General features: G+C 36.2%; 2 protein-coding genes across 3 annotated transcripts in view; both read right to left on the bottom strand.

Annotated features, from left to right (window-relative positions):
* The window catches only part of LOC134527218 (failed axon connections), a 570,515-nt gene that overhangs the window by 101,642 nt on the left and 441,795 nt on the right, over positions 1–27,078 (bottom strand). The gene's annotated exons all lie outside the window — the stretch shown is intronic.
* Positions 928–16,079, bottom strand: LOC134527210 (uncharacterized). Its single transcript, XM_063359677.1, has 2 exons — positions 16,022–16,079; positions 928–3,784 (listed from the first exon to the last, which is right to left on the bottom strand). Exon 2 carries the CDS (start codon positions 3,742–3,744, stop codon positions 1,942–1,944), a length of 1,803 nt encoding a protein of 600 aa, XP_063215747.1. The 5' UTR covers positions 3,745–3,784; positions 16,022–16,079; the 3' UTR covers positions 928–1,941.

The raw sequence follows: 27,078 nt of genomic DNA, 5'->3' as shown, positions 1-27,078 counted from the left end.
AGCTGTGCACACCCGAACTCGCCGTGTTGACACATTGTAGGCTAGCCGCCATTTTTGTGGCAAGTATAATTCTGGTGTTGGTATAGCATGTTAAACTGCAGAGATCAGTTTTATGAAAATGAATGAGGTTCGTAAACGTTTTGGAGCCACTTAGTGCTCGGCACCAAACTGTTCAAACAACAGTGGTCAACCTGAAAAAAGAAGCTTCTTCAGATTTCCTATAGATGAAATACTGTAAGTATAAATAACGTGTCAACCTAGTACCTATAAGTTCTGCAATGTTGATTCCACAAACTTGCAAAATGTGGCTGTTACTTTTCTTCTTCTATTTGTTATCTTAATTATCAGTAATATTTTAGAGTGTAATGTGGGTTTGTTAACTTATGCAGTAAACGAATATAGGAATTATCGCGATTAAAATTGGCCTAGCGTGTTAAAATAAAATAGCTGCTTATAGACCTATAAGTGTTCGAGTAAAACCATCAGAGTGCTTTAAAACATAAGTGATGGACTAAAATTTTCATTTATATGTACTTTTTTCATGTGGGTACATATAGTGTTGAGTAATGATTTCATTAACATGAAACGTAATAAGTTCGGTTACCTAACCTGAGGTAAACCTAACCAAACGTAATTGTAACCCTAACAAGTAAAAATTTGCCATATAATAATATTTATAATAATAAAAATTTGTTTACCTAGCAATTACGCTAGCATATTTAATTTGACCAATGCAAAAAAAAAGGCAATAATAAAAAATTTGAGTAATAGGTGACATAGCCAGTAGTTGATCATTTAAACGAAAATTCCATTTTAATTCATGATACACAGTAAAGATTCAAAAAAACCTTTAATTTCTAATTTTACTGTAAAAGAACAAAGTTTTCTCTACAAAATCCACTATATGCACACACATTTAAAATATTAGTTACCTAGGATATTTTACCTTAAATAAAAATTGCCAGGGTGCACCAGTAGTTGATCACAGCAGTCCATATATTGATCAGCAAGAATCTAGTGGTTGATCACTGTCTATGTATACATTAACTCACACCGATAAAGCACAGACTAATAATTATATATATATATATGTGTGTGTGTGTGTGTATTTATATATTAAACTGATGTGCACTACAGTAACTACCTAACCTTTCTTCAGAAAATATTAATGTCATTCATAGGCCTATAATACAAGCAGTTAATGTACACAATAGACTTACAAATAAATTAGGGATTGATTGTGCTCACTTCAACTGGGTTATCAAACTTGTAACGTATTCTGTCTCCAATAGGTACGATTCTCGGAGTTGGTAACTTCTTTAAAATCTGGTAGTGCTTCACAAAGCTGACATCATCTTCATCTATTCTGAACACTGTATTATTTTTATCACTACTTTTGAGCCCCATGACTTCAATGTATTCTCCATCAGTTATTTTCTGGATGGTGCAAACAAATCTGTACTTCAAATTTTTTAACCCAGGGAATGACACCAGCACAAAGTCTCCTTCCTTCAAATTCTTCAGTCTGTCAACCGAGGTGCTAATTTGGTCATTTTTGTTTTCGTCACTTTCTGATGTAGTTCCAAGTGAAACATCATCCATATTGTCTCCACTAGAATGCCATTCCTCAGTATCAGATTCAGATGATGTGTGTGTTTGTTTCTTCTTTCTAACAAGCTTTTTGCATTTGTCAGTTTTATCAGTTTGAGGCTTAGTCGAGAATATCAATCTTTTAGTTAGCTTGGCTACACTTTTGCTCGTATCTTTATTTATGCGTTTTTCAAGTCTCATCCTCTTGGCAGCTTCCTTTTCCTGTTTAATTCTTTCCTTAGATTCATTCCACTGTAACCACTCTTTAGATGTTGTAGCATATGGCAAATGTTCCCTTTTTCTTCCAACTTTGACAGGTGATTCGCTGGGCCACAAAATATGGTCTGCAAATTAAGAGCTGATTTGTTGTTTCACATTTCTTATCATGGAAGGCCTATTTATTTTAGGTGTTACTGAGCTGTGAGTTCCTTCGGTATTTATGGAAGACGCTGATGTACAACATGCATTTAATGGATTCTCTTCAGTGATTCCTGACATTTCTCCTACAACGTTATTACAAGTCTGAGGTGAAAAAATTTCATCAATAGCTGGCTGGAGAATATCACCTACAGGTCCCTCATCCAACAATTTGCTGGTATCCAAATTATCCTCTTCAACATTAGTAGTCACACTTACTGTAGTCTCAGGTAGTTGTACAGTTATTTCAGAAGGTGAATCTTCATCACTAGATGCAAGATTGTCTTCTTTTGGAGTCTTTGCTGATGGGACACTCACACACTTTGAACGAATTTTACACCAAACTTCATAAAGTTCCAAAGCTTGAGGCTCGCCTCCCCAACCTGATTTTTCTGCTGCTCGAAACTCTTCGGCTCTTCCCTTTTTCATCAATGTTTCCAAATACAAAAGATGTTCTACACCAAATGATGCTGGTTGGATCGTGTCATTGCTTGACCTAGTTGTGATAGGGGGACAGTTCCTTGATTTACTTGACATACATTTGCTGTAGTCAACTGCATCAGGGTCAAATGGAAATATACCACACTTCCTGAATCCACTCTTTACAGTATCTACAGTCGCTCTTTCAGTAAAAACTGCTTCTAACAATGGCCCAAACACAACTTTCGTGACCACTTTATTGCCAGTTTTGTGTTTCCAAGAGTACACAACATTCCGCCATCCAGCTTTCAAGGGACGGAAGATCGCAACATCTGCTGGTTGCAGCACATGAGTTGCATTTGGGTATAATGCAAATTGTATTATACCATTGTCAGCACAAAACTGTGCAACTTTGTAAGTTGTGTGAGATTTATGTCCATCGACTAACAGTAGAACAGGAAACTGAACATTCCATTTCTTGAGCCATGGCAGGAAAATATTTGCAATATACTCATAATAGAGTGCTCCAGTCATCCAGCCTTTCTTGGATCTTCCTACACCCCACTCACTGTTCAGGTTTTGCGCAATCTCTCGTGATATTTTTTGCAATGGGAACACAATCATGGGGGAAACCGTATTTCCAGCGGCATTAAAATTGGCCATTACAGTGATAGCTTCTTTTTCATTTCCACTTTTTACTTCGTAGAGATTGTCAAAAGAAACTGGTCCCAAAACTTTGCCTGTTTTAGGGCAAGTCTCAAAACCAGATTCGTCAGCATTATAAATTCTGCTAGGGTCGTTTAAGATGTCCCAATGATTTTCTTGTTCCAAGAAGCCTTTCAGTTCATGGAACCACTGCCTGAGACTTTCTTCAGTTACTGTTGCTCGGGCTGTGTTAATGCTTTCAGCATATCGTTCGGATAAAGTCGGATGACGCTTCAAAAACGATTTGAACCATTTGATACCTGGTTGTCCATCTTTAAATGGAGTTGGTCTTTGGTCAGATAACACAATGTCTCTAACAGTCTCAAGCAATGTTATTCGCTTTATGGGAAAACCCTTTTTTGCATATGCATGAATCCAGCACACTAATAAATTTTCTTCAGCTTCAGATAAAATTGAACTTGGGCCCATCTTACACTGAAGTGGAACCTTACCTTTAACTTTGTTGTTTAGTGTGCTGAATGGTACACCGTAATATTTTGCAGCTTTTCGTATACTGCTGTTGCCCGACTGGACTGCATCTATTGCTGCTTTTAAATTTTCTTCCGAATACTTGAAAAATTCTTTCTTTGGCTTTCTAATAGCTACCTCCATTTTGCAGTCTACCCAGCAAGAAATGTCAACATTTCAGATCCTGCAACAAATAAAAAATACCTATATTTCTTATTTTACGTAAAATACTCCTCATACTAGTAAAAATAAAAAAAACTAAGAAATTATCTTCAAATTTTTGAGAAAGGGGCCACTGTGATTAAGTCGTAAAGATACTTGCCTTCCACTAAAGCAAATCAAGTTTGATCCCCAGCAGGGTCACTAGTCAGTAAGTTTTTGTGGGATCTCCAGTTTCCTCTATCCTTTCATTCTGGTGTTAATTCCATACACATTGTGAGTAATGCTCTTAAGTATGGGTACACGTCGTTTGTCCTAAAATCGTTTGTCCTAAAGCGTTTATCCTAATTTCGTTTGTCCTAAAAATTAGGACAAACGACTTTAGGACAAACGACGTTAGGACAAACGACTTTAGGACAAACGAATTTTAGGACAAACGACGGAACAGCTTCAAAATAGTTTTACTCTGAGTTTTAGGACAAACGACTTTAGGACAAACGACATTAGGACAAACGACTTTAGGACAAACGACTTTAGGACAAACGACTTTTAGGACAAACGACGGTTCCAGTATCGATAAATCCTTACTCTGAGTTTTAGGACAAACGACTTTAGGACAAACGACATTAGGACAAACGACTTTAGGACAAACGACATTAGGATAAACGACTTTAGGACAAACGACATTAGGACAAACGACTTTAGGACAAACGACATTAGGACAAACGACTTTAGGACAAACGACTTTAGGACAAACGACTTTTAGGACAAATGATTTTAGGACAAACGACATTATGAAAAACCAAGTTAGGACAAATGACTTTAGGACAAAAAACTTTGAGTCAAACTATTTTATTTGAAAACCACAGAGCATGTGAGAACTTACAGTAAAAGAAAACGTTTGAAAAAATGTTATATACTGGGGAAATACTTTACATTCTATGTAAAAAAAATTCAGCATTTACGATCGTTACAATTTTTAGACATTTAGGAATGGACGACTACGGTTTCAACGACCTAAATCTGTTTTTTATTTCGCCAACTTGGTTCCGCCATTTTTAAATCGAGCGCCCCACTCATTATGATGAAATTTTCGTCATGACCGCAATATCGAATTTTTCTGTTCCACTGGAGGCCACCATATTGGATGCCGTCGACTTTGTTTCTGCTGTTTGTTCCTAGAGAGCGCCAGCGTCGCTCTTTATCTTTTTTTGTACTTCTGGAGGCCACCATTTGAATACCATTGACTTTGTTTCTGATGTTTGTCCATAGAGATCGCCAGCGTCGCTCTGATATATCACATAAGGTCGATGTTCCTTTACCTACCATAGCTATTATGAACCTTATCGACATATAAAATTAATTTTTTTTTATAAAATACATTGGAAGCACTGTGATTCGAACCATTGCAGCTCTGATCTCTAGGTTGGAAAACATGCGTCTTTAACCGCACGGCCATCGAGAAATTTACCAGACTGAGGATTAAATAAGGTATATATAAAAATAACATGCATAATCGAACTTGTAATTTTTTTTATTTGAAGTAATAATAGCACCACCTGTTCGAGACAGAACCACCATCATGTATTAAGACATAACTGTTGCAATTATCGTTCTGGTCACCATCTTGAATTTTATGTTAGAAAATCGGGAAAACATTTAAAAATCATTAAAAAATTAATCAATCGAATTAAATAATAAAAATATTAAAAAAGTTACACTTTACGTTACGGTCGCCATCTTGAAAATACATAATTTTAATGCTAGAGATTCGAGAAAAATTCCAAAATTCATTTTAAAAAAAATTCCTTATTAGAATACTGATTAATTAGTTCGATTCCTGTACTTGGTTCGAAACTGGTAAGAGCAAAAGAAACAACAGATCCTTCCTCCACAGAAGCCACCCACAGACTGATCTACCGCCACCAATAGCAAGGTATATATATCGTCAGCTGGAATGATGACATGTCCGCCATCTTGTCTTCATCCGCTGGAAACCACCATCTTGTTTTCGTCTGCTAGAGTGTGCTGATACCATGTTAGTATAATATTCTGTTCACCATAACTTTGTCCTCAACTGTTGGCATTGAACTTTTACATTGACCTTGTCGTTGATTATTGACTTTTACCTTGATGACAATCATGGATCCGCCATTTTACGTTCAGTATATGCTACCAGGAGCTACCACCTGCTAGAGGTCATTGCCACCATCTTGTTTTCGTCTGCTGGAGGACACCATCTTGTGTGTGTACTCGTCTTATAGAGTACATTACCATCATACTTTTCTAAGTTTTACCCGCTAGAGTGCAGTAATTATTTATTATTGCTGAAGTGCCTGCCATCTTGAAATTTGGGCGCCATCTTGGAATCGTGTAATTATATAGCTAGAAATTCGGGAAAAAGTTTCAAAATTCATCAAAAAATTAACTCATTAAAGTAATGATTTATTATATCAATTGCTGTTCTTGGTTCAATCCTTGGATGATGCAAAATAATAATTATATGTAAAAATAATAAATATAATAAATATTATTGTCAAAGTCCTAAAAGAGACTTAAAATCATATATTACTATCATCCTTTAAACCATTACGACCGCCATTTTAGATATTTGTAATGTTACGATCGCGCTTGGCTGCAGTGCATGGCATCGCCGCACTCGTTCGGCCTGTCTGCGCCCCCTTCCACCCGCATCCTCTCCCTGGTATCTCGTGTCATACTATCTCGCTACATCCTGACCGTCGCAGCGCGCACCTGCCTCAGATCGAGTTACTTAAGGGAGGCCGCACTGCGGAATGGAGGGACTCAGACATGTTTATCGGTGTGTTTTGTGGGAACCCGATGCTTGTTGAGTTTATCGGCGTTCTTTGAGCAGCCGCCGCGTCCTTCGAGGACTCACGACGCGTTTCTGGGCATTTCGACGACGAAGGTCGCGCGATATCTCGGAGACATGCCCGACTGTTCTGGACGGGAACCCAAGGGTTATATAAGGAGGTTGGGCCGACCTTCGAGTGGAGTTCAGTAAGGAGTTCAGTGGGGAGTTCTCCCGCGGCGGAGTTTCCGGGCGATAGTGCCGCGGGTGCGGCAGAGTGGCGAAGTCCCTGGACGAAGGTTCCAGGGCAGAGAGTCTGAGTGAGTGAGTGGAGTCGGGAGTTCTCCCGCGGCGGAGTTTCCGGGCGATAGTGCCGCGGGTGCGGTAGAGTGGCGAAGTCCCTGGACGAAGGTTCCAGGGCAGGGAGTGAGTGAGTTCAGTGGAGTCGGGAGGTTCCGGGCGATAGAGTCGCGGGCGTGGCGGAGTCCCGAGTGAAGTTGCGAGCGAGTCGTCGTGTGGGATCTCGGCGAAGGGTGTGACGGCGGCGGCGGAGTGCGGCGACGGAGTCCCGCGGCGGAGACCCACGAGGGGTGCTGCGGCGAGAGTTGCGCCGGAAGTGCGGCCCAGCGAGGTGTGTGAAACGAGTGACTGGGGAATTGACATTTATTTAAGTGTAGTAAATTATTTGCCATCTTAGAAGATTAATTGTAAATGATAAGTAGTGGAAATAAATAAAACTGTGTGGTGAAATAAAATCTATTAATTGGGCTATCCTTTACGAACCCCCGCGGTAAATCGTAACAGTATTTATTGACTTATCAGTACGGGAAATATTCCAAAATTCACCGAAAAAATTACACATTATTTAACATATTGAATCGAAACTTGCTTCTATATATTGACGAAGCTGAAAAAAAAAATTAATTTAAATACCAGAAAAGTGTCAGGTTCGAGAAATAAAACACCGCAAGTTATTTTACAAACATAATATGTATTACATAATTTCTATCCTACTACAGGACACTTGCGAAAGACAGCAATCTTATAAAAATTTAGCCCTGCATAGACGTGAAAGGACTAATTCTTAGCTCCAACAGCTCTAACTGCTCAAAATGCTCCAAATGCTCCAACAACTCCAAATGCTACAAAGGCTCCAAATGCTCTAATAGCTCCAACAGCTCCAAATGCTCCAAATGCTCCAATAGCTCCAAATGCTCCAAACGCTCCAAATGGTCCAAAGCCTTCAACATCTCCACAGATCCAAATGCTCCAAAGGCTCCAAATGCTCCAACAGCTCCAATTGCTCCTAGGCTCCAAACAGCTCCAAATGCTCCAAAAGCTCCATCTGTTCCAAATGCTCTAAAGGTTCTAAATGCTCCATATGCTACAAATACTCCATATGCTCCAAATGCTCCAACTGATTTCAATTACTTTTTTTTTATCGAACTTAACATGAATACATGCATGACTTTATTAGTATACATTTTGGATGTCAGTGGTGACTTTTTTACACCTTTAAGTTATAAATTTATTTAGAAATGAGCTTTCGAGAAATGATAAAATACATTTTGAAAAAAAATAATTTTTCTTCAAGTTTATACACATGCATTTAATTGAAACCATTATTTTATGTAGCCAGCTTCCCTCAGTTCTTTAAGTATGAAGGATATTTCTTTGATGCTCGAATAGTTTCCTGCACAAATCGAACCATGTAGAAGTCTTAGCATGTCAAACATAATGTTAGGATCTTCCCATGAGGTATAATCAATCTCTTCTGCTGCGTTCATCTTCCTTGTATGTTTATAATAAAAATTATTATCCCTGGTGTCTTCTGTTTCAACACCAACAACAAGGTCAGTTTCGTCATCGAACCAGTATTTATCACAAACTTGATTAGGATAATTTATTTTATTACATCGTTTCCATCGTTTTGATCTCAAGCCACCATCACTGTCTTCGCTCTTGACCGCTTTAGGTGCTTCAGCACAGTACTCAATCATGTCAGCATGACAAGCTTGATCAGGATAATTTATTTTATTACGTAGTTTCCATCGTTTTGGTCTCAAGCCACCATCACAGTCTTCGCTCTTGCATGATTTAGGTGCTTCAGCACAGTAGTCATTCATGTCAGCATCACAAGCTTGATCAGGATTATTTATTTTATTACGACGTTTCCACCGTTTTGGTCTCAGGCCGCCATTTCAGTCTTCCATCTTGACCACTTTAGGTGCTTCAGCACAGTACTCAATCATGTCAGCCTTAGATTTGTCAGCATAGTCATCGTTCATGTCAGCCTCAGATGTGTCACCACAATCTTCAATCATGTCTGCTTCAGATGTTTCATCACAGTCTTCGGTCTTGTCAGCTTCAGGTGGTTCTCCATCTTTCACATTTTCATGGAGACGACTAAATATTGATGTAAATATATTTTCATTTCTAATGAGGTTGCTACTTTCTTCGTTTGTTTTTAATTTTAAATTATTGTCTTGATCTATATCAGTATTTTTGGCATTAGCTTTTTACATTCTTCATAATAATTACTGTCGTCTAATATTCTGCCTTCGTTCCTCTTCCACGATGTTGGAGCCCAGTCTTCGTTATCTTTATTCATCTTAGTTGTACAGTTCTTGCAATGTCTATCCAAGTAATATCTTCTACCAAAGGATTTATGACACTGGCTGCAATTAAATGGTTTTTGACAAAGACCCAAATTACTCTCTCTTCTCTCATGTCGTTTAGCATTCTTTCTCAAGGTAAACACCTTGCTGCAGTATCTACAGTGATGTTTTGATACAGCTACAGGCAACGAACCAGGGTACATGTTATATTCTGCGACTAATGGCAGATGCAAACTAAGAGTTTTAAATTAAAACAATTACTTAAATAGAATTTTTTAAATATTTCGTCAGCGAGAGTTAAATTACCTCATGCAAAAGTACTGGTTGTAAGTAGTTATGCTTTTCAACAACAGATGACGCCACATGTTGCTTGCAGGTAAATAATATTTATTTCTTTTATGCGGGATGCAGGATGCTCACTAACGATCGCAAAAGAAGGATGGTTTTGCTAGACTCCAAGGAGAAGGAAGTATGTTCATACAGTTAATGTTTCTCAGATTTCTCAGGGCATATTAATATTTTACTGAATATTTTTTTTTTTAAATTCCACCTGATATAAATATTGGAAGTGGTGATTTAGAAGCAGAAATTCACTAATTAAATTTAACCTTGAATAAAATGATATGTCTCATTAAGAGTAAAACTCCTTCATGGAGATAATGGTTTCTCAGAAATAACCACATGCACTTGGAGAAACCACAGGAATGATCGCAAGCACACGGAAAAAAACTATCAAAATATTGACACGAATAATTAGGAGCACACAAAGAAAACCATCATAATATTGACATGGATAATCGGGAGCACACGGAGAAAACCACCAAACATTTTGTTTGAATGATCACAAAAAAAAATTAAAAATTAAACAAAAATTACAAAACATACAAAAACTGATTCTACTAGCTTGTGAACTTCTCATTGTTGAGCAAAGATAGAGTTCTAGTCCAAGCCAGAATCAGTTTATGTATGTTTTTTAATTTTTGTTCAATTTTTTCAATTTATCAAAGAAAAAGTGTGGTGGTTTTCTCCGTGTGCTCATTAATTATTCGAGTTAATATTTTGATGGTTTTTTTCCGTGTGCTTGCGATCATTCCCTTGGTTTCTCCAAGTGCATCTGGTTATTTCTGAGAAACCGAACTCTCCATGAAGGAGTTTTACTCCTAATGAGACATGTCATTTTATTCAAGGTTAAATTTAATTAGTGAATTTCTGCTACTAAATCACCACTTCCAATAATTTTATCAAGTGAAATAAAAAAAAAAAACATTCAGTAAAATAATAATATGCCCTGAGAAATCTGAGAAACATTAACTGTATGAACAAACTTCCTTCTCCTTGGAGTCTAGCAAAGCCATCCTTCTTTTGCGATCGTTAGTGAGCATCCTGCATCCCGCATAAAAGAAATAAATATTATTTACCTGCAAGCAACACGTGGCGTCATCTGTTGTTGAAAAGCATAACTACTTACAACCAGTACTTTTGCATGAGGTAATTTAACTCTCGCTGACGAAATATTTAAAAAATTCTATTTAAGTAATGGTTTTAATTTAAAACTCTTAGTTTGCATCTGCCATTAGTCGCAGAATATAACATGTACCCTGGTTCGTTGCCTGTAGCTGTATCAAAACATCACTGTAGATACTGCAGCAAGGTGTTTACCTTGAGAAAGAATGCTAAACGACATGAGAGAAGAGAGAGTAATATGGGTCCTTGTCAAAAACCATTTAATTGCAGCCAGTGTCATAAATCCTTTGGTAGAAGATATTACTTGGATAGACATTGCAAGAACTGTACAACTAAGATAAATAAAGATAACGAAGACTGTGCTCCAACATCGTGGAAGAGGAACGAAGGCAGAATATTAGACGACAGTAATTATTATGAAGAATGTAAAAAGCTAATGCCAAAAATACTGATATAGATCAAGACAAAAATTTAAAATTAAAAAAAACGAAGAAAGTAGCAACCTCATTAGAAATGAAAATATATTTACATCAATATTTAGTCGTCTCCGTGAAAATGTGAAAGATGGAGAACCACCTGAAGCTGACAAGACCGAAGACTGTGATGAAACATCTGAAGCAGACATGATTGAAGATTGTGGTGACACATCTGAGGCTGACATGAACGACGACTATGCTGACAAATCTAAGGCTGACATGATTGAGTACTGTGCTGAAGCACCTAAAGTGGTCAAGATGGAAGACTGTGATGGCGGCCTGAAACCAAAACGGTGGAAAAGTCGTAATAAAATAAATAATCCTGATCAAGCTTGTGATGCTGACATGAATGACTACTGTGCTGAAGCACCTAAATCATGCAAGAGCGAAAACTGTGATGGTGGCTTGAGACCAAAACGATGGAAACGACGTAATAAAATGAATTATCCTGATCAAGCTTGTCATGCTGACATGATTGAGTACTGTGCTGAAGCACTTAAAGCGGTCAAGAGCGAAGACAGTGATGGTGGCTTGAGATCAAAACGATGGAAACGACGTAATAAAATAAATTATCCTAATCAAGTTTGTGATAAATACTGGTTCGATGACGAAACTGACCTTGTTGTTGGTGTTGAAACAGAAGACACCAGGGATAATAATTTTTATTATAAACATACAAGGAAGATGAACGCAGCAGAAGAGATTGATTATACCTCATGGGAAGATCCTAACATTATGTTTGACATGCTAAGACTTCTATATGGTTCGATTTGTGCAGGAAACTATTCGAGCATCAAAGAAATATCCTTCATACTTAAAGAACTGAGGGAAGCTGGCTACATAAAATAATGGTTTCAATTAAATGCATGTGTATAAACTTAAAGAGAAATTATTATTTTTTTTTTTCAAAATGTATATTTCATTTCTCGAAGGCTCATTTCTAAATATAACTTATAACTTAAAGGTGTAAAAAAGTCACCACTGACATCCAAAATGTATACTAATAAAGTCATGCATGTATTCATGTCAAGTTCGATAAAAAAAAAAAGTAATTGAAATCAGTTGGAGCATTTGGAGCATATGGAGTATTTGTAGCATTTGGAGCATTTGGAACAGATGGAGCTTTTGGAGCATTTGGAGCTGTTTGGAGCCTAGGAGCATTTGGATCTGTTGGAGCATTTGGAGCATTTGGAGCATTAGGATCTGTGGAGATGTTGAAGGCTTTGGACCATTTGGAGCGTTTGGAGCATTTGGAGCTATTGGAGCATTTGGAGCATTTGGAGCTGTTGGAGATATTAGAGCATTTGGAGCATTTGGAGCCTTTGTAGCATTTGGAGTTGTTGGAGCATTTGGAGCATTTTGAGCAGTTATAGCTGTTCGAGCTAAGAATTAGTCGTTTCACGTCTATGCAGGGCTAAATTTTTATAAGATTGCTGTCTTTCGCAAGTGTCCTGTAGTAGGATAGAAATTATGTAATACATATTATGTTTGTAAAAGAACTTGCGGTGTTTTATTTCTCGAACCTGACACTTTTCTGGTATTTAAATTAATTTTTTTTTTCAGCTTCGTCAATATATCGAAGCAAGTTTCGATTCAATATGTTAAATAATGTGTATTTTTTTCGGTGAATTTTGGAATATTTCCCGTACTAATAAGTCAATAAATACAAATATCTAAAATGGCGGTCGTAATGGTTTAAAGGATGATAGTAATATATGATTTTAAGTCTCTTTTAGGACTTTGACAATAATATTTATTATATTTATTATTTTTACATATAATTATTATTTTTCATCATCCAAGGATCGAACCAAGAACAGCAATTTATATAATAAATCATTACTTTAATGAGTGAATTTTTTGATGAATTTTGAAACTTTTTCCCGAATTTCTAGCTATATAATTACACGATTCCAAGATGGCGCCCAAATTTCAAGATGGCAGGCACTTCAGCAATAATAAATAATTACTGCACTCTAGCGGGTAAAACTTAGAAAAGTATGATGGTAATGTACTCTATAAGACGAGTACACACACAAGATGGTGTCCTCCAGCAGACGAAAACAAGATGGTGGCAATGACCTCTAGCAGGTGGTAGCTCCTGGTAGCATATATTGAACGCAAAATGGCGGATCCATGATTGTCATCAAGGTAAAAGTCAATAATCAACGACAAGGTCAATGTAAAAGTTCAATGCCAACAGTTGAGGACAAAGTTATGGTGAACAGAATATTATACTAACATGGTATCAGCACACTCTAGCAGACGAAAACAAGATGGTGGTTTCCAGCGGATGAAGACAAGATGGCGGACATGTCATCATTCCAGCTGACGATATATATACCTTGCTATTGGTGGCGGTAGATCAGTCTGTGGGTGGCTTCTGTGGAGGAAGGATCTGTTGTTTCTTTTGCTCTTACCAGTTTCGAACCAAGTACAGGAATCGAACTAATTAATCAGTATTCTAATAAGGAATTTTTTTTTAAATGAATTTTGGAATTTTTCTCGAATCTCTAGCATTAAAATTATGTATTTTCAAGATGGCGACCATAACGTAAAGTGTAACTTTTTTAATATTTTTATTATTTAATTCGATTGATTAATTTTTTAATGATTTTTAAATGTTTTCCCGATTTTCTAACATAAATATTACGGATATTCAAGATGGTGACCAGAACGATAATTGCAACAGTTATGTCTTAATACATGATGGTGGTTCTGTCTCGAACAGGTGGTGCTATTATTACTTCAAATAAAAAAAATTACAAGTTCGATTATGCATGTTATTTTTATATATACCTTATTTAATCCTCAGTCTGGTAAATTTCTCGATGGCCGTGCGGTTAAAGATGCATGTTTTCCAACCTAGAGATCAGAGCTGCAATGGTTCGAATCACAGTGCTTCCAATGTATTTTATAAAAAAAAAAATTAATTTTATATGTCGATAAGGTTCATAATAGCTATGGTAGGTAAAGGAACATCGACCTTATGTGATATATCAGAGCGACGCTGGCGATCTCTATGGACAAACATCAGAAACAAAGTCAATGGTATTCAAATGGTGGCCTCCAGAAGTACAAAAAAAGATAAAGAGCGACGCTGGCGCTCTCTAGGAACAAACAGCAGAAACAAAGTCGACGGCATCCAATATGGTGGCCTCCAGTGGAACAGAAAAATTCGATATTGCGGTCATGACGAAAATTTCATCATAATGAGTGGGGCGCTCGATTTAAATATGGCGGAACCAAGATGGCGAAATAAAAAACAGATTTAGGTCGTTGAAACCGTAGTCGTCCATTCCTAGATGTCTAAAAATGGTAACGATCGTCAACGCTGAATTTTTTTACATAGAATGTAAAGTGTTTCCCCAGTATATAACATTATTTTTTCAAACGTTTTATTTTACTGTAAGTTCTCTAATGCTCTGTGGTTTTCAAATAAAATAGTTTGACTCAAAGTTTTTTGTCCTAAAGTCATTTGTCCTAACTTGGTTTTTCATAATGTCGTTTGTCCTAAAATCATTTGTCCTAAAAGTCGTTTGTCCTAAAGTCGTTTGTCCTAAAGTCGTTTGTCCTAAAGTCGTTTGTCCTAATGTCGTTTGTCCTAAAGTCGTTTGTCCTAATGTCGTTTGTCCTAAAGTCGTTTATCCTAATGTCGTTTGTCCTAAAGTCGTTTGTCCTAATGTCGTTTGTCCTAAAGTCGTTTGTCCTAAAACTCAGAGTAAGGATTTATCGATACTGGAACCGTCGTTTGTCCTAAAAGTCGTTTGTCCTAAAGTCGTTTATCCTAATGTCGTTTGTCCTAAAGTCGTTTGTCCTAATGTCGTTTGTCCTAAAGTCGTTTGTCCTAAAACTCAGAGTAAGGATTTATCGATACTGGAACCGTCGTTTGTCCTAAAAGTCGTTTGTCCTAAAGTCGTTTGTCCTAAAGTCGTTTGTCCTAAAGTCGTTTGTCCTAATGTCGTTTGTCCTAAAGACGTTTGTCCTAAAGTCGTTTGTCCTAAAACTCAGAGTAAAAATATTTTGAAGCTGCTCCGTCGTTTGTCCTAAAATTCGTTTGTCCTAAAGTCGTTTGTCCTAAAGTCGTTTGTCCTAACGTCGTTTGTCCTAAAGTCGTTTGTCCTAATTTTTAGGACAAACGAAATTAGGATAAACGCTTTAGGACAAACGATTTTAGGACAAACGCCGCACCCCCTTAAGTATTGCCCAAATCTCTTTACTTACACAAATTCTTTAGACAAATGATGAAGGGAAAGTGGTTCCAGAAAAATGTTTCCCAATAATTAAAATTATTGTTTCAACATTTTACTCAGCAACAGTTCAGCCTAACATTTAACTGGAGTGTTAGGTAACATTCCTATTTGTCCAGAGAAAATAATAATAGCACAAGCTGCATATTCTTACAAAATCTTATGGACTTCTGTGTAGTTCTCTCATTAGTATTTTTAACTGGGTTTATTTGTTCAATAAAGTAGGAAGCAAGTCCTAGCATAACCATTTTATTATCCAGTAAATGACTAGTAGTTGGTCAAACTAAACTAGTAGTTGATCACTGTGATCAACTATTGGAACATGTAAAGATTTAATTTATCCTGAATTATAATCATAAAGTGTATGGGTTTTAAATTATCATATGTAGGATTTAACAGTAAACAAGAGAAAAAGGGAAAAAACCAGTAGATGATCACTTTGACCAACCACTGGAAATTTCCAATTTGCAAGGTCTAATAGTTGTTCACAAAAAAAAAACAAATGTTAGGCCTAACTAATATTACTTTTAGCAATAATACTTATACCTCTGAATAGTAATCAATGAGTTACTATGAGAATAACTCTGAAATTATTACAATTAAAGGTGGATGTCAAATGATTAATAATGAACTGTAACTCACCTCTCAACTAGTCCAAAATGTCCTCTGAAGCTGATGATGTGACATGCAGACATTAAATACAAACTCACACTAAAATGGCGGCTGTGATTTCAATGGTGCTACTCTTACCGTGTTAGCCAACCTTCTAGCAATAACATAACATATTTATAGACACTTTCCAGGTTCACCAACTCTTAAAATTTTACCTTTTTTGTCACATTGATCAATTACTGGGTTCTGATCAACTACTGGCTATGTCACCCTATTAGGCGGATGTCTAAAGTTACAACCTCATAGTGTTACAACACAAAGCGGGATTTTCAAAATCACCAAGGAACAAGTTTTGGACTACCTTATTTTGAATGATCCCAAACAGTAGGCCCTAATGCTCATCTTACATACTAGACAAACATAAACCTAATATTAAAAATAATTAACTACCTACCGCTAAAAAAGAACTTCGACAAATTAATTTACAGTTGTTCATCACATTTCTAAAAGGAATTAATTATTTGCTTAGAGTATTCTTGTGTGGCTAATAAATTAAATAATGAGCATTTGGTTGAATCGTGTTGTTATTCAATATGTTTATGAAATCTCTGCCTGTAGTCTTTGTAGGGTTTTTTTTGTACTTAGTTTCATAAAGCAAATATGGAAATGTAACTGTTTGGTTTAATTTTACTAGGTGCAGGAAATGGGTTGCATGTAGGCGTGCCGACCTTGATGATAAAAGTTGATGATAAAAGTTCAGCATATCTGTACAAGAACTGCAGGCCTCAAAGTGCTTTATTCACTGGAAAAAAGTGAGAAAAGTGACCTTTGTGATAGAAAAAGTGAGAAAAAAGTGATCTCCAGGAAAATAAGTGACTAAAAAGGTGACCTGAAATATAACTGAAATAAATGTTACAAAAAATTCTGATTGTAGTAAAATAAAATGTTAGGTTACATATGGATCTAATAAAATACTGACAGTTATTCTATTAACTATTTAAAAACACACAAGTTACAAATTATGCACCAGTAGCACAAAATTAAAAGAAACAAATTATTCACATACCTAAGATGGTGAAAGAGAAGTCAACTGTGTAAACTGTGACTTAAAAGTGGTTTCCATGAAAATTCTGTCAAGATTAACATTTTTATATTGTCTTATAAAATGAACTAAGAATTATAAAAATTAAGAAGACACCATAGGCCTACTACAAAACTGTATCTAGTCCAATTTAAGAACATTAGAACATCAGCAAACTTATGTCAGAACACTCCATCAACACAAAACATCTAATTTTTGAGTATTTTGAAAAATAGTCAGAAATAATTTTAGATTTCCTTTTCTCCACTGAGTGTTGTACAGTATCAACCTCAAGCTTCTTCTCTGCAGCTTCTTTTCTGACTCTGTTAACACCTTCCAACATGGCCTGGGCCAATCCAATTTCCTGCATATCTTTCTTTTCTACAGCCCTCTTTAATCTCTTATTTGCCTCCTCAAAAAGTACATCTGCAGTCTTTCTTTTTTGCTGCTCTTCACTTTGCAAACTCTTCAATTTGTTCTCAGCACTATTATCACTCCCTAACATTAATATCTTCTGACGAGGTAACTCAGCATTGTCTAGTGCAGAATTAATTTTCTCAACTAGTATTTCGCCTGTAGCTGATCCAATAAAAAAGGTTTCAAGATGGTGAGTGATAACTTGTAGCTTCGTTTTAGACCAGTACCTGATAGCAATTTGCAGTTCCTTTCTACCTGTGTGGTTTGTTGTTTCGTCGTAGCATACTGAATAGTATGCACCATCAATGTCTTTCAAAATAACATTGCAAAAATATGGGCTTAATGCATCTGTTAGTAGATACCTAAATTTAGTGCTGCTCAGGCTGAAGTCCTCAGGCACACCCTCACCAAACATACTTTTAAAAACGTCAGCTATTCCTCCACAAGATGATGCTGAATAATTTGAAATAATACATTTCATTACCCATTTCAGTTCTGCACTTGTTGCACGATCTCGTACACTGTAAAGACATTTAACATGGTTTTCTGAGGACACTTCACTTGATGTAGAAGCTGAACATGAAGGTCGAACTACCGTGAATTTTAGCTGACTAGGAGCCAACTTATTCCGACATTCACTTATGTCGCTCACAAGTAGCATGCTGAGATAGTACTTGATACCCTTTGGTTGATATTTTGATTGTGACACAACAAACTGCACAAAAAACATCAGTATCGTTACGTTTTTTGCCCACTCGTTAATGATATATCCATTATCATCGCGCCTCTCTAGCCACTCGCTACGAAAACAATACTTCCCCATCTTCAGCACACAAGAAAACATCAAAACACTACGATTGTATTTCCCGGTTACTTGTTTATCTCAAATAATAGTATAGCATGACACAAGTCATATCGCTATCCAAGATCCCTAAGGACAAAACTAACTTAATACCATAATCAGACTAACTACAGAACACACTGGCGCGAACTTAGGTTATCTGCCATCATGTCAGCAGATCGATACGTAGGGCGAATCGATTAATGGATAGTTCGACTTCAGTTGTTTACGCTTTTACGCATGTAAACAACGATCTCAACACAATCCGTGTTATAGCAAACTTCAAATACCTTGATTACAGTCAAAAACACAAATTCAAGCCTTTTAATTAATGTCACTTTCATAAACGGAAATGCAAATTTTGGGCACCAATATCGAAAAAAAGTAAATTAAGTGACTGTTTAAAAAAAAATTGACAAAAAAGTTATTGATGCAAAATAAGTGACTGTAAGTGAGTTAAGTGACCATTTTCGACCCCTGGAACTGCAGAATATGTAGCGACCACTTCGAAGAGAGAATGTTTTTGAACGATTTGAAGAACAGAATACATAGTCATGCTGTCCCCACCCTCTTTAACATACCAAATCCTCCTCCACATATTTCTTCTACAAGAAGACATGTGAAAAGGAAGATGGAATGTCATGAACTCGGGTCTGTTGCATGTAAGTATTGCCTTTGTGTCATGATTAAAAATTTGTAATTGTAATGAAATAGGAAATAATACCATACCTATGTGTCTTCATTGTTCCTCTAGAGATGCTGTAATGTAATGAACTTAGTGTAGGCTCCCTATAGGCTAGAGAGTACAGGGAGTAGTGTGGGTGTTTTATATATTTTACTGAATATCTGAAACTCATGCCATTACATTACATACAATTAGGGATGGTCGGGTACCCGAAATTTCGGGCAGTGTTTCGGGTATCAAGTATACCCGAAATTCCGGGCGGGTATTTCAGTGCCCGAAAATATCGGGCACCTTGGAAAACGGCAATACCGCACGGCGCAAGTAAACAAAGCTTCTTTTTTTTTGGAACGCGCGGCAGCTGCAGGAACATGCCACGCCGCCGCCGTCCCGGCACCAGCCGGTGAAGTGAGTGTGTGTGAGAGATAAGATAAAGAAGGTGCCCGGTCAGCAAGTGTGTTTGTGGGAGGGGGAGACAGATATAAGAGAGCGAGCCCTGCAGCAAGCGGAAGTGGTCAAGGTCAACATTTACCGTTACTCTCGCTGGCTGACTAACGATGCAGCTGGTCGCCCGCCTCTCTCTCTCTCTCACACACACACACACGCGCGCGCGTACGCACGGCGGATGCTCACTGCTCAATAGTCACAAAGTAGTGTTCAAGGCCGGATCTGCTTGCTGTGTGCGAGAAGGATTATAAGCTGACTTTAATTACACACATTGTAGTTGCGTGGCATTTACAGAAAGTGGTTGTGATGTGTTTCTATTTAATTCATGTCATTATTTTACCAAAATGGATACCAGTGGAAGTGATCGGTCAAACAATCAACAGTGACAATGAAACTTCAAGCAGCTACCCAAACACAATTTAGTTAATAAGCACTTTATTTCCAAGATTAATATGCACTCTATTTTTTAGTTTAATGTTTAACTTTCATATCAGTGCGGTATAGTAAATAAATAAAAACAGTTCAGGTTTGTCAATGCAAACTTAAGTACGACTATTTTATGTTCAAAATTTATTTCATTAACTGATTTTGATGCCCGACCGAGATTGCCCGAGCCCGAAAATTTTGGACAATTACCCGCCCGAGCCCGCCCGAAGTCAAATTTCTCTGCCCGACCATGCCTACATACAATACACATGAATGCATAAACAAATTTTGTCAAATTTAATAGTTAGAAGAAACAAAAGGATGAGCAATATAAAAATAAAAAGAGGTAACTTACAATAAAATAATTAAAATTTCTGTAGTGAAATCTTACAATTTTGAAGTCAATATGTTATGAATGCTGTCAATGACCTAAGTTAATTTACATTAGCTGCTAGTAACTTAATTTGTAGATGGATCAGGACAACTATAATTGCCAAGTTTTAATGGGAACCTGCACCTGTCATTGTTATGAATGTTGTTTTCAACCAATGAAATCCCTAAATCTTTTAATTTTCATTTCTGGGATGACCAGTATTACTATTATAAAAGATTACACTTGCAATTGGGCTACCACCAGGTGGTGAGTGATCTCGTTACTATCCCCACAGTACCAATCCTCCAAACCCTACCTAAATCTCCCAACCTTCTAGCATCGAACGAGGTGTTGCTGTGATAAACTTATTGCAATAACTTAGAAAGTTTCATGGAACTTGCAATTTTTTGAGATTTGTAATAACCTCAAACTGTGAAATGTGGAAAGTACAATTGTCATTTTTTTTCCTTCAGAAAAACTGAAACTTGCGTCAGATGATGAAAGCATTTCCATGCCTTACAGTTCTGTTGCAAGAAATGATGTGGGTGTGGAAAGTGCAGCAGAAATCATTCTTACACTGTCAAAAACATCAGGTATTACAAATAAAAAATTATAGCAGCTCAATATAAGTTAAGTGGTGCATTAATATTTGGTGCACATATTATGGCACACAAAACAAGTGATACTAAATCACATAATTTTTAAAAATTGTTTACAAAAATGTTGGTTAGTTATGCATCATGTCCATTCTTAACGGAAAGAATTGAAGTTGCTTACAAAACACAAGTTAGCTACAGTAATCAGTTTAATTTACCTTCAAAAAATTACTAATGGAAATTACTTAACACATTGTTAGGTGCTATCCAAACTTTGTTGTTTTGATCAAGTGCTGCTGTCAGACTACAATCTCTGTTCTACTAGAGCAACCATTGTTGTTGTATTTTATTTCATAATTAGAGTGGTCTACATGCTTGCCTATGCTGCAGTAAGTTAGGTTAATATTATGCGTTGGTGTGTGTGTGTGTGCTTGATGGTAATTGGGAAGCATGCCTCTTTGTGAAGACACGTCTCTCTTTTGACTTTGCCAATCCAAATGAGGTTACTGTGTGATCACTCATCTGGTGATTTGCTGGTATAACCCCAAGACATGCGATACTTAAAAACATTCAATCAATGGCCTAGTAGCACAGCTGTAAATGTGCACGTAAGACGTAACGTAAGTTGTTGCAACATTAATTTTGCAAAAACCACTGTCTTTACATATCGTTACCCCAAGATAGATTTTGTATTATGATGATAGAAATGCTACATTTGTACTGTCCAGACCCAGAGAATATTTGAGGATGAAATGTCTCATATGAATAGTTGTTAACACTGTATGATATTTCATATTGTGTATTACAAACTTACATTTGTGTTCCAGGACTGCCAGAAACTGTGCATGTTAATGCAGCTTGTCCTGAGAGAGTAGAAGATATTCAGCCTGTTAGAAGGGAATCTTTGGGGTCACCTGTACATTCTCCAAGGAAGACATTAAGAATGCTGGCTATCAAGTGGAGATCTCGTGCTTTACGTCTAAACAGAGCAGCATACAAACGTAAGTAAACCTGACTATCAGGCTGCCCCAGAAGTACATTGCAAATGTTGTGTGAGTAACCTTCCACATACGCTGCAGAACTTTCTTGCAATGTTCAAGAAAGAAGAAAAAGTTATACATTCACAAGCTGTAAAAAAATTCGCACTCTCTGTTCATTTCATAAGTCCACAAACTTACAAGTTTTTAAGGGGGTTCTTGCCTTTACCCACACCTCGACGTTTGCAGCAATTAATTTCAAAAGTAGATATACCAGGCCTAAGTATGTGTATGCTCAATGTACTGAAACTGAAGGTTTGGTGAAATGTTGATTTTGTAAATAAGTTGCAAAAATGCTTAACCTTTTTTGATAATGTGCATATTGAGTCTGGATAATTTACTATAAAAATGGTTTTAGTTGCAGTGTTCACAGCATAAAAAAAAATTAATTTTCAATTTTAATACTTCTGTTTAACCTAAATGTTTTCTGTGTGGAACTGGGTTTTGTTATTGACCTCTTGATATTGTATGAACTTTATGCTTTTATTTATGAAGTTAAAGTGTAAATAAGGTGGTTCGATATAAATGTATATTTAGAATGTATTAATGTACAATTGACTTGCTCCATACCGCAAATACAGGGGTCAAACGTAGTGAACTAAAATAAAATAAAAATCTTTCTTTCAACCTAATTGTATATTGTAACAAAAGTGTTCATGTTTGTTTCTAACTTGTAATAGCCTGCCATGTGTAATCATCTTGTATGTTCTCCACCTGGAGCAGAATGCTGCTCAGGGAGATAACTGTAACTGTGCTATATTTCTGCATCTAATCTTGAGAAATAAATAAATAAATTAGGCATGTCATATGGCCACTTAGCTCACTACGAAACAACATAGGTTCAAGTAATATTTGACAGGTGTTTCAAAATTTCAGTAACTTTCCAGTAGGCATATTATGGAAATTAATTTCATTTGTATTGGAATAAAAATTTCAGCTTCAATATAAATAGCCTTGGTTTGAATTACCTAATTTTTGTTGTGGGTGGTATGTGTGTACCTTTTAAATTAATGTGTACAAAATCAAGTTAGCTACATTTGTTTCTTCTAATTAAAAGTATCTACATTTCATTTTTATATTAATTTTTTTCTTTAACACAGTTTCAGATGGTTCCATTGGTATGACAGAAATTTTTTCTTCAACAAAGTTTCAGATTATTAGATTGGTGTCACAGCAATTTGTCTGAATTAATTTATGTGTACTTTTGTTTTTATTTTTGTAATCTGTACAGTTATAATTTTTATTCACGTAAAGTTTGTGTTTTATTCGATATAATTTGTAATATTTTTTTGTAGAAAAGACATGTCCCTACAGTGACGTTACCGTTTTTCGTACATTTCATAAGAATCACAGGCTTCTTTGTCGCTTTCTTGTCCTGTTTAAATGCTACCTCTCTTGGTGTCAGTTGATGCAAACATATCGTTTAGGAGGTAGGCCTAATTGTCTTAGGCTGCAGGTAAGTCTCTTAATTGAATCAGTTTTTAACTATAACATATTAGTTTCACTGTGACTGGTTTTGTGTGTTTTAGGTGTTCAAAGCGAGTGTAAATGGCTTTGTAGCACATGTTTCCCTTGGTTTATTTTAATTTAGAGAAATCACGGATAGTTGTCACTTTCTTTTCTTGTTCTTATTACATGACTGTGTTAAGGTTGGGCAGATCTGGCCCGGATATGAGCTAGTTTACATTTTCTTATCCGTGATGTCATATGTGGGCGAGATGTACTTTTTTCATGTGGGTACATAGTGTTGAGTAATGATTTCATAACATTGAAACATAATCAGTTGTTACCTAACCTAAGGTAAACCTAACCAAACATAATTGTAACCTAATAAACCTTATCCCAATGTAATCTAACCTTATCATACTTAACAAATAAGGGTAAATGTTCCGTATTGTGTATCCAGGTGTATCCAGATATACCTTTGATCCTGATGGCATGATCCTGTACAACTGAACCTGTGGTACATGATGCTTTTTTTTTTAGCAGTGGCGATGAGCGTAGCGCCGACGCATTTTACAGCGCGAAAGCTGATATAAAAAATAAATTATTTGTAAGATAAATTACATCAGGTTTCGCGCTACGCCTCAGCGCTACGTGTCTCCCACTGCTAAAGAAAAAATAAGCATCATGTACCACAGGGTCAGCTGTACAAGACCGTGCCATCAGAATCGTACCATCAGGACCACAGGGTAAACTTGGATACGCAATACGGAACTTTCACCCAAATGAGATTAAGTTAGTAATTTAGTAAAAACAGGGATTTTTTTCCCCAAGACTTTTGCACGAGAAGCTATTCCTGATATTTACTATATAATTTGAATTTATTGCAACAGGTTGACTACCTACTGTCCTAGAACTAGGCCTAATACTTTCACTTAGGTACGTACCAAAAGAAAGGAATGATTAGTGTGCACGTCATTTGTGTATTTTTTTTTTTTTTTAATATTCTGGAGGATCAAATACAACAATTTTGATATGGTCTTCCCACTATTTTTTCTTGTATGCAGATATGGTCATGGATTGTGTGCTGTATAACCTCTGATTTCACGCATTAAAATATTTCGTAAGTTGCCTACGCAAACACGCCGTCACACACGGACAAATAGGCTCGTCACTTAATTAAACACGCTCTAACACAACAAAAAATCACCGTCTCATAATACTTCACCACTAGCCAATCTACGCATGAATTGTAACTGAATGCATTCGTTACGTATGGTCCACGCATTAAACTTTAATGGCAAATTGAATATAACTATGTGTCGAGTAGAAATTTTACGGAATAACGATCCATACTTCAGGAAAACGTAGCATTCAACATGTGTTTATGAGCAGCGCACACGCCACAAACATGGCGGCCAACTTTTCGACTGTCTGCTGTCGAGTTCGCCAAGATCAAAGAGACCGCGCCTCTATTTCGTCTCTGGTTCACTTATATACTCTGTGCCATGATGTGTATGCCACACCTACAAATCAAACAAAACGCGAAGTTTATTCATTTTCCAGATTTAATCATAAACTGAAAATCTTTCGTGTTAACGTCGAGGAAAATTTGCATATGCGCGCACACACACACACTTATGCAAACACACACTTTTTTTTTCTTTCCAATTTTGGAGGCATTTTCCATTTGAAGAGTTTTCAACTATCACCAATATTTTTTACATGACGGAAATTAAATTGTCGCCGGTGGAGAATGAAAAATGTGCACCCAAAAATGTAAACCAGATTTAGAACCACTGCACAGAAGGAGTACACTCTACTTGCCCTAAAGTCATTCGACCTAAAATGAATTTCGGCTGAATGCCTGTTAGGTCGAATGACTTTTAGGGCAACTGACTTAGGGGAAATGACTTTTAGGCGAAATGACTTTTAGGCCAAGTGACGTTTAGGAGATATGACTTTTAGGGCAAATGCCTTTTAGGTCAAATGACTTTTAGGGCAAATGACTTTTAGGGCAACTGACTTTTAGGGCAACTGACTTTTAGGGCAACTGACTTTTAGGGCAACTGACTTTTAGGGCAACTGACTTTTAGGGCAACTGACTTTTAGGCCAAGTGACTTTTAGGTCAAGTGATGTTTAGGAGATATGACTTTTAGGGCAAGTGATGTTTAGGAGATATGACTTTTAGGGCAAATTACATTTTAGGGCAAGTGACTGTAAATAAAATATTTTTATTTGTCAAACATTATATTCCTTCGTTAGTTTCCGTATAGTTTCAAATTGGTTTTGAGTTTTGCCACTAGATAGCAGTTTACTCTACTTTAAAAGTCTTCTAGTTGCTTGTATTACCTGTTCAGAAAACATTAGTTTATTTTGTCGATAGTATGGAAGGGACATTTTCTTTGTACTAGTTAAGTTTGATAAAACTTTGAATTATAGATTGAAATATTGTAAATTTTGTATGATTTCTAGTTATTTATCTATTTTAAAGTTTATGTGGTTTATGGCGTAATATACTGGCATGTCTAAAACACGCTGTGTACTATAAACCCGAAAGAGTTGTTAATTTTTACAAACAACATTCATCCTTCAAAATATGTATGTATGAATACTTTTAAATTATGTTTTATCTGTCTTCATTCTAAATGATTTTTCAATATGTTATAATATAAAACTTTTAGAAAATAAAGTGTTATTATTTGTGAAGTGAATATTGCAGTTCTTATAGCTAAACTATCTCGCAATAAATGTTATCAATTTAAAAATATTATTTTTATTTATATCCTTTACCTACATTATTTGCATCGTAAAGTTATGTAACATATTTACACAATTATCTGGCATCGTGGCAATTCGTTGCTACATTGATTTCCATGTATACTAAATTATAAAAATAATCATATTAACTGTAGTATGTTTTTATAATGATATGTATGTACTAAAATATATACATATTATTAACACAACTTTTTTTTTTATTAACAATGCTTGTCTGGCACGCTTGCATTCAGAAGTTTGAGTCCGAAAATTGCAAATTTGAATTGGAAAGGAGCTGCAAAACCAGAGTACAAAACACACAGGCTAATTAATTCAGCATTGTTAGCTATTTAAGCACGTAATCTGACAGCCTTACTATGTGACTACAACTACTCTACAGGTCTTGATTATGATATGTATTACGTACGTTCTTAATAAATGCAAACATTAGACAGTTGTTATTATTTTCATGCAAAACAGCCATTTTTATGTTATTAATGAGAAAAACGTACAAAGGAATGCAGTGGAAAAAAAATATCGGTTGTCTGTAAAGTTGGTTTACGGACGATAGTTTAACGTGACGTCATAACAAAACATTGATGAAATTATTGCATACTTTTATGAATACAATTGAATCATTTTTATTGAATTATCACTATTTTCTATAGATACAAAGAAGGAGTGAAATGAAATCTACAATTTAATTGATAAATTTACGTTTATTTGCATTCATTAATTCAAATATGTTTATTGCTTGTTTGCTATTTAACTTCTTCCAATCTGTGTTATTCTGTTAAGGATAGGACGATGATAGGAAAAGTAGGAAACGAATGGGAGTGTTTCAAGTTTAATGTACCTCGAAAAAGTCAAATCGATGGTTGTTCCAATCGAGTGGATAAGGATAAATGTGGCGCAAGATTACAATGAGCGTAACGGGACACCGTGTTAACGGAAAAATGTGCGTAATGGGACACTTTTTAGTG

The sequence above is a fragment of the Bacillus rossius genome, chromosome 1 (genome assembly GCF_032445375.1).
Source record: "Bacillus rossius redtenbacheri isolate Brsri chromosome 1, Brsri_v3, whole genome shotgun sequence".
NCBI classification, from domain to species: Eukaryota; Metazoa; Arthropoda; class Insecta; order Phasmatodea; family Bacillidae; genus Bacillus; species Bacillus rossius.
Note: the sequence above shows the minus strand (reverse complement) of the source record. Positions and strands in the feature narration are given on the sequence as shown.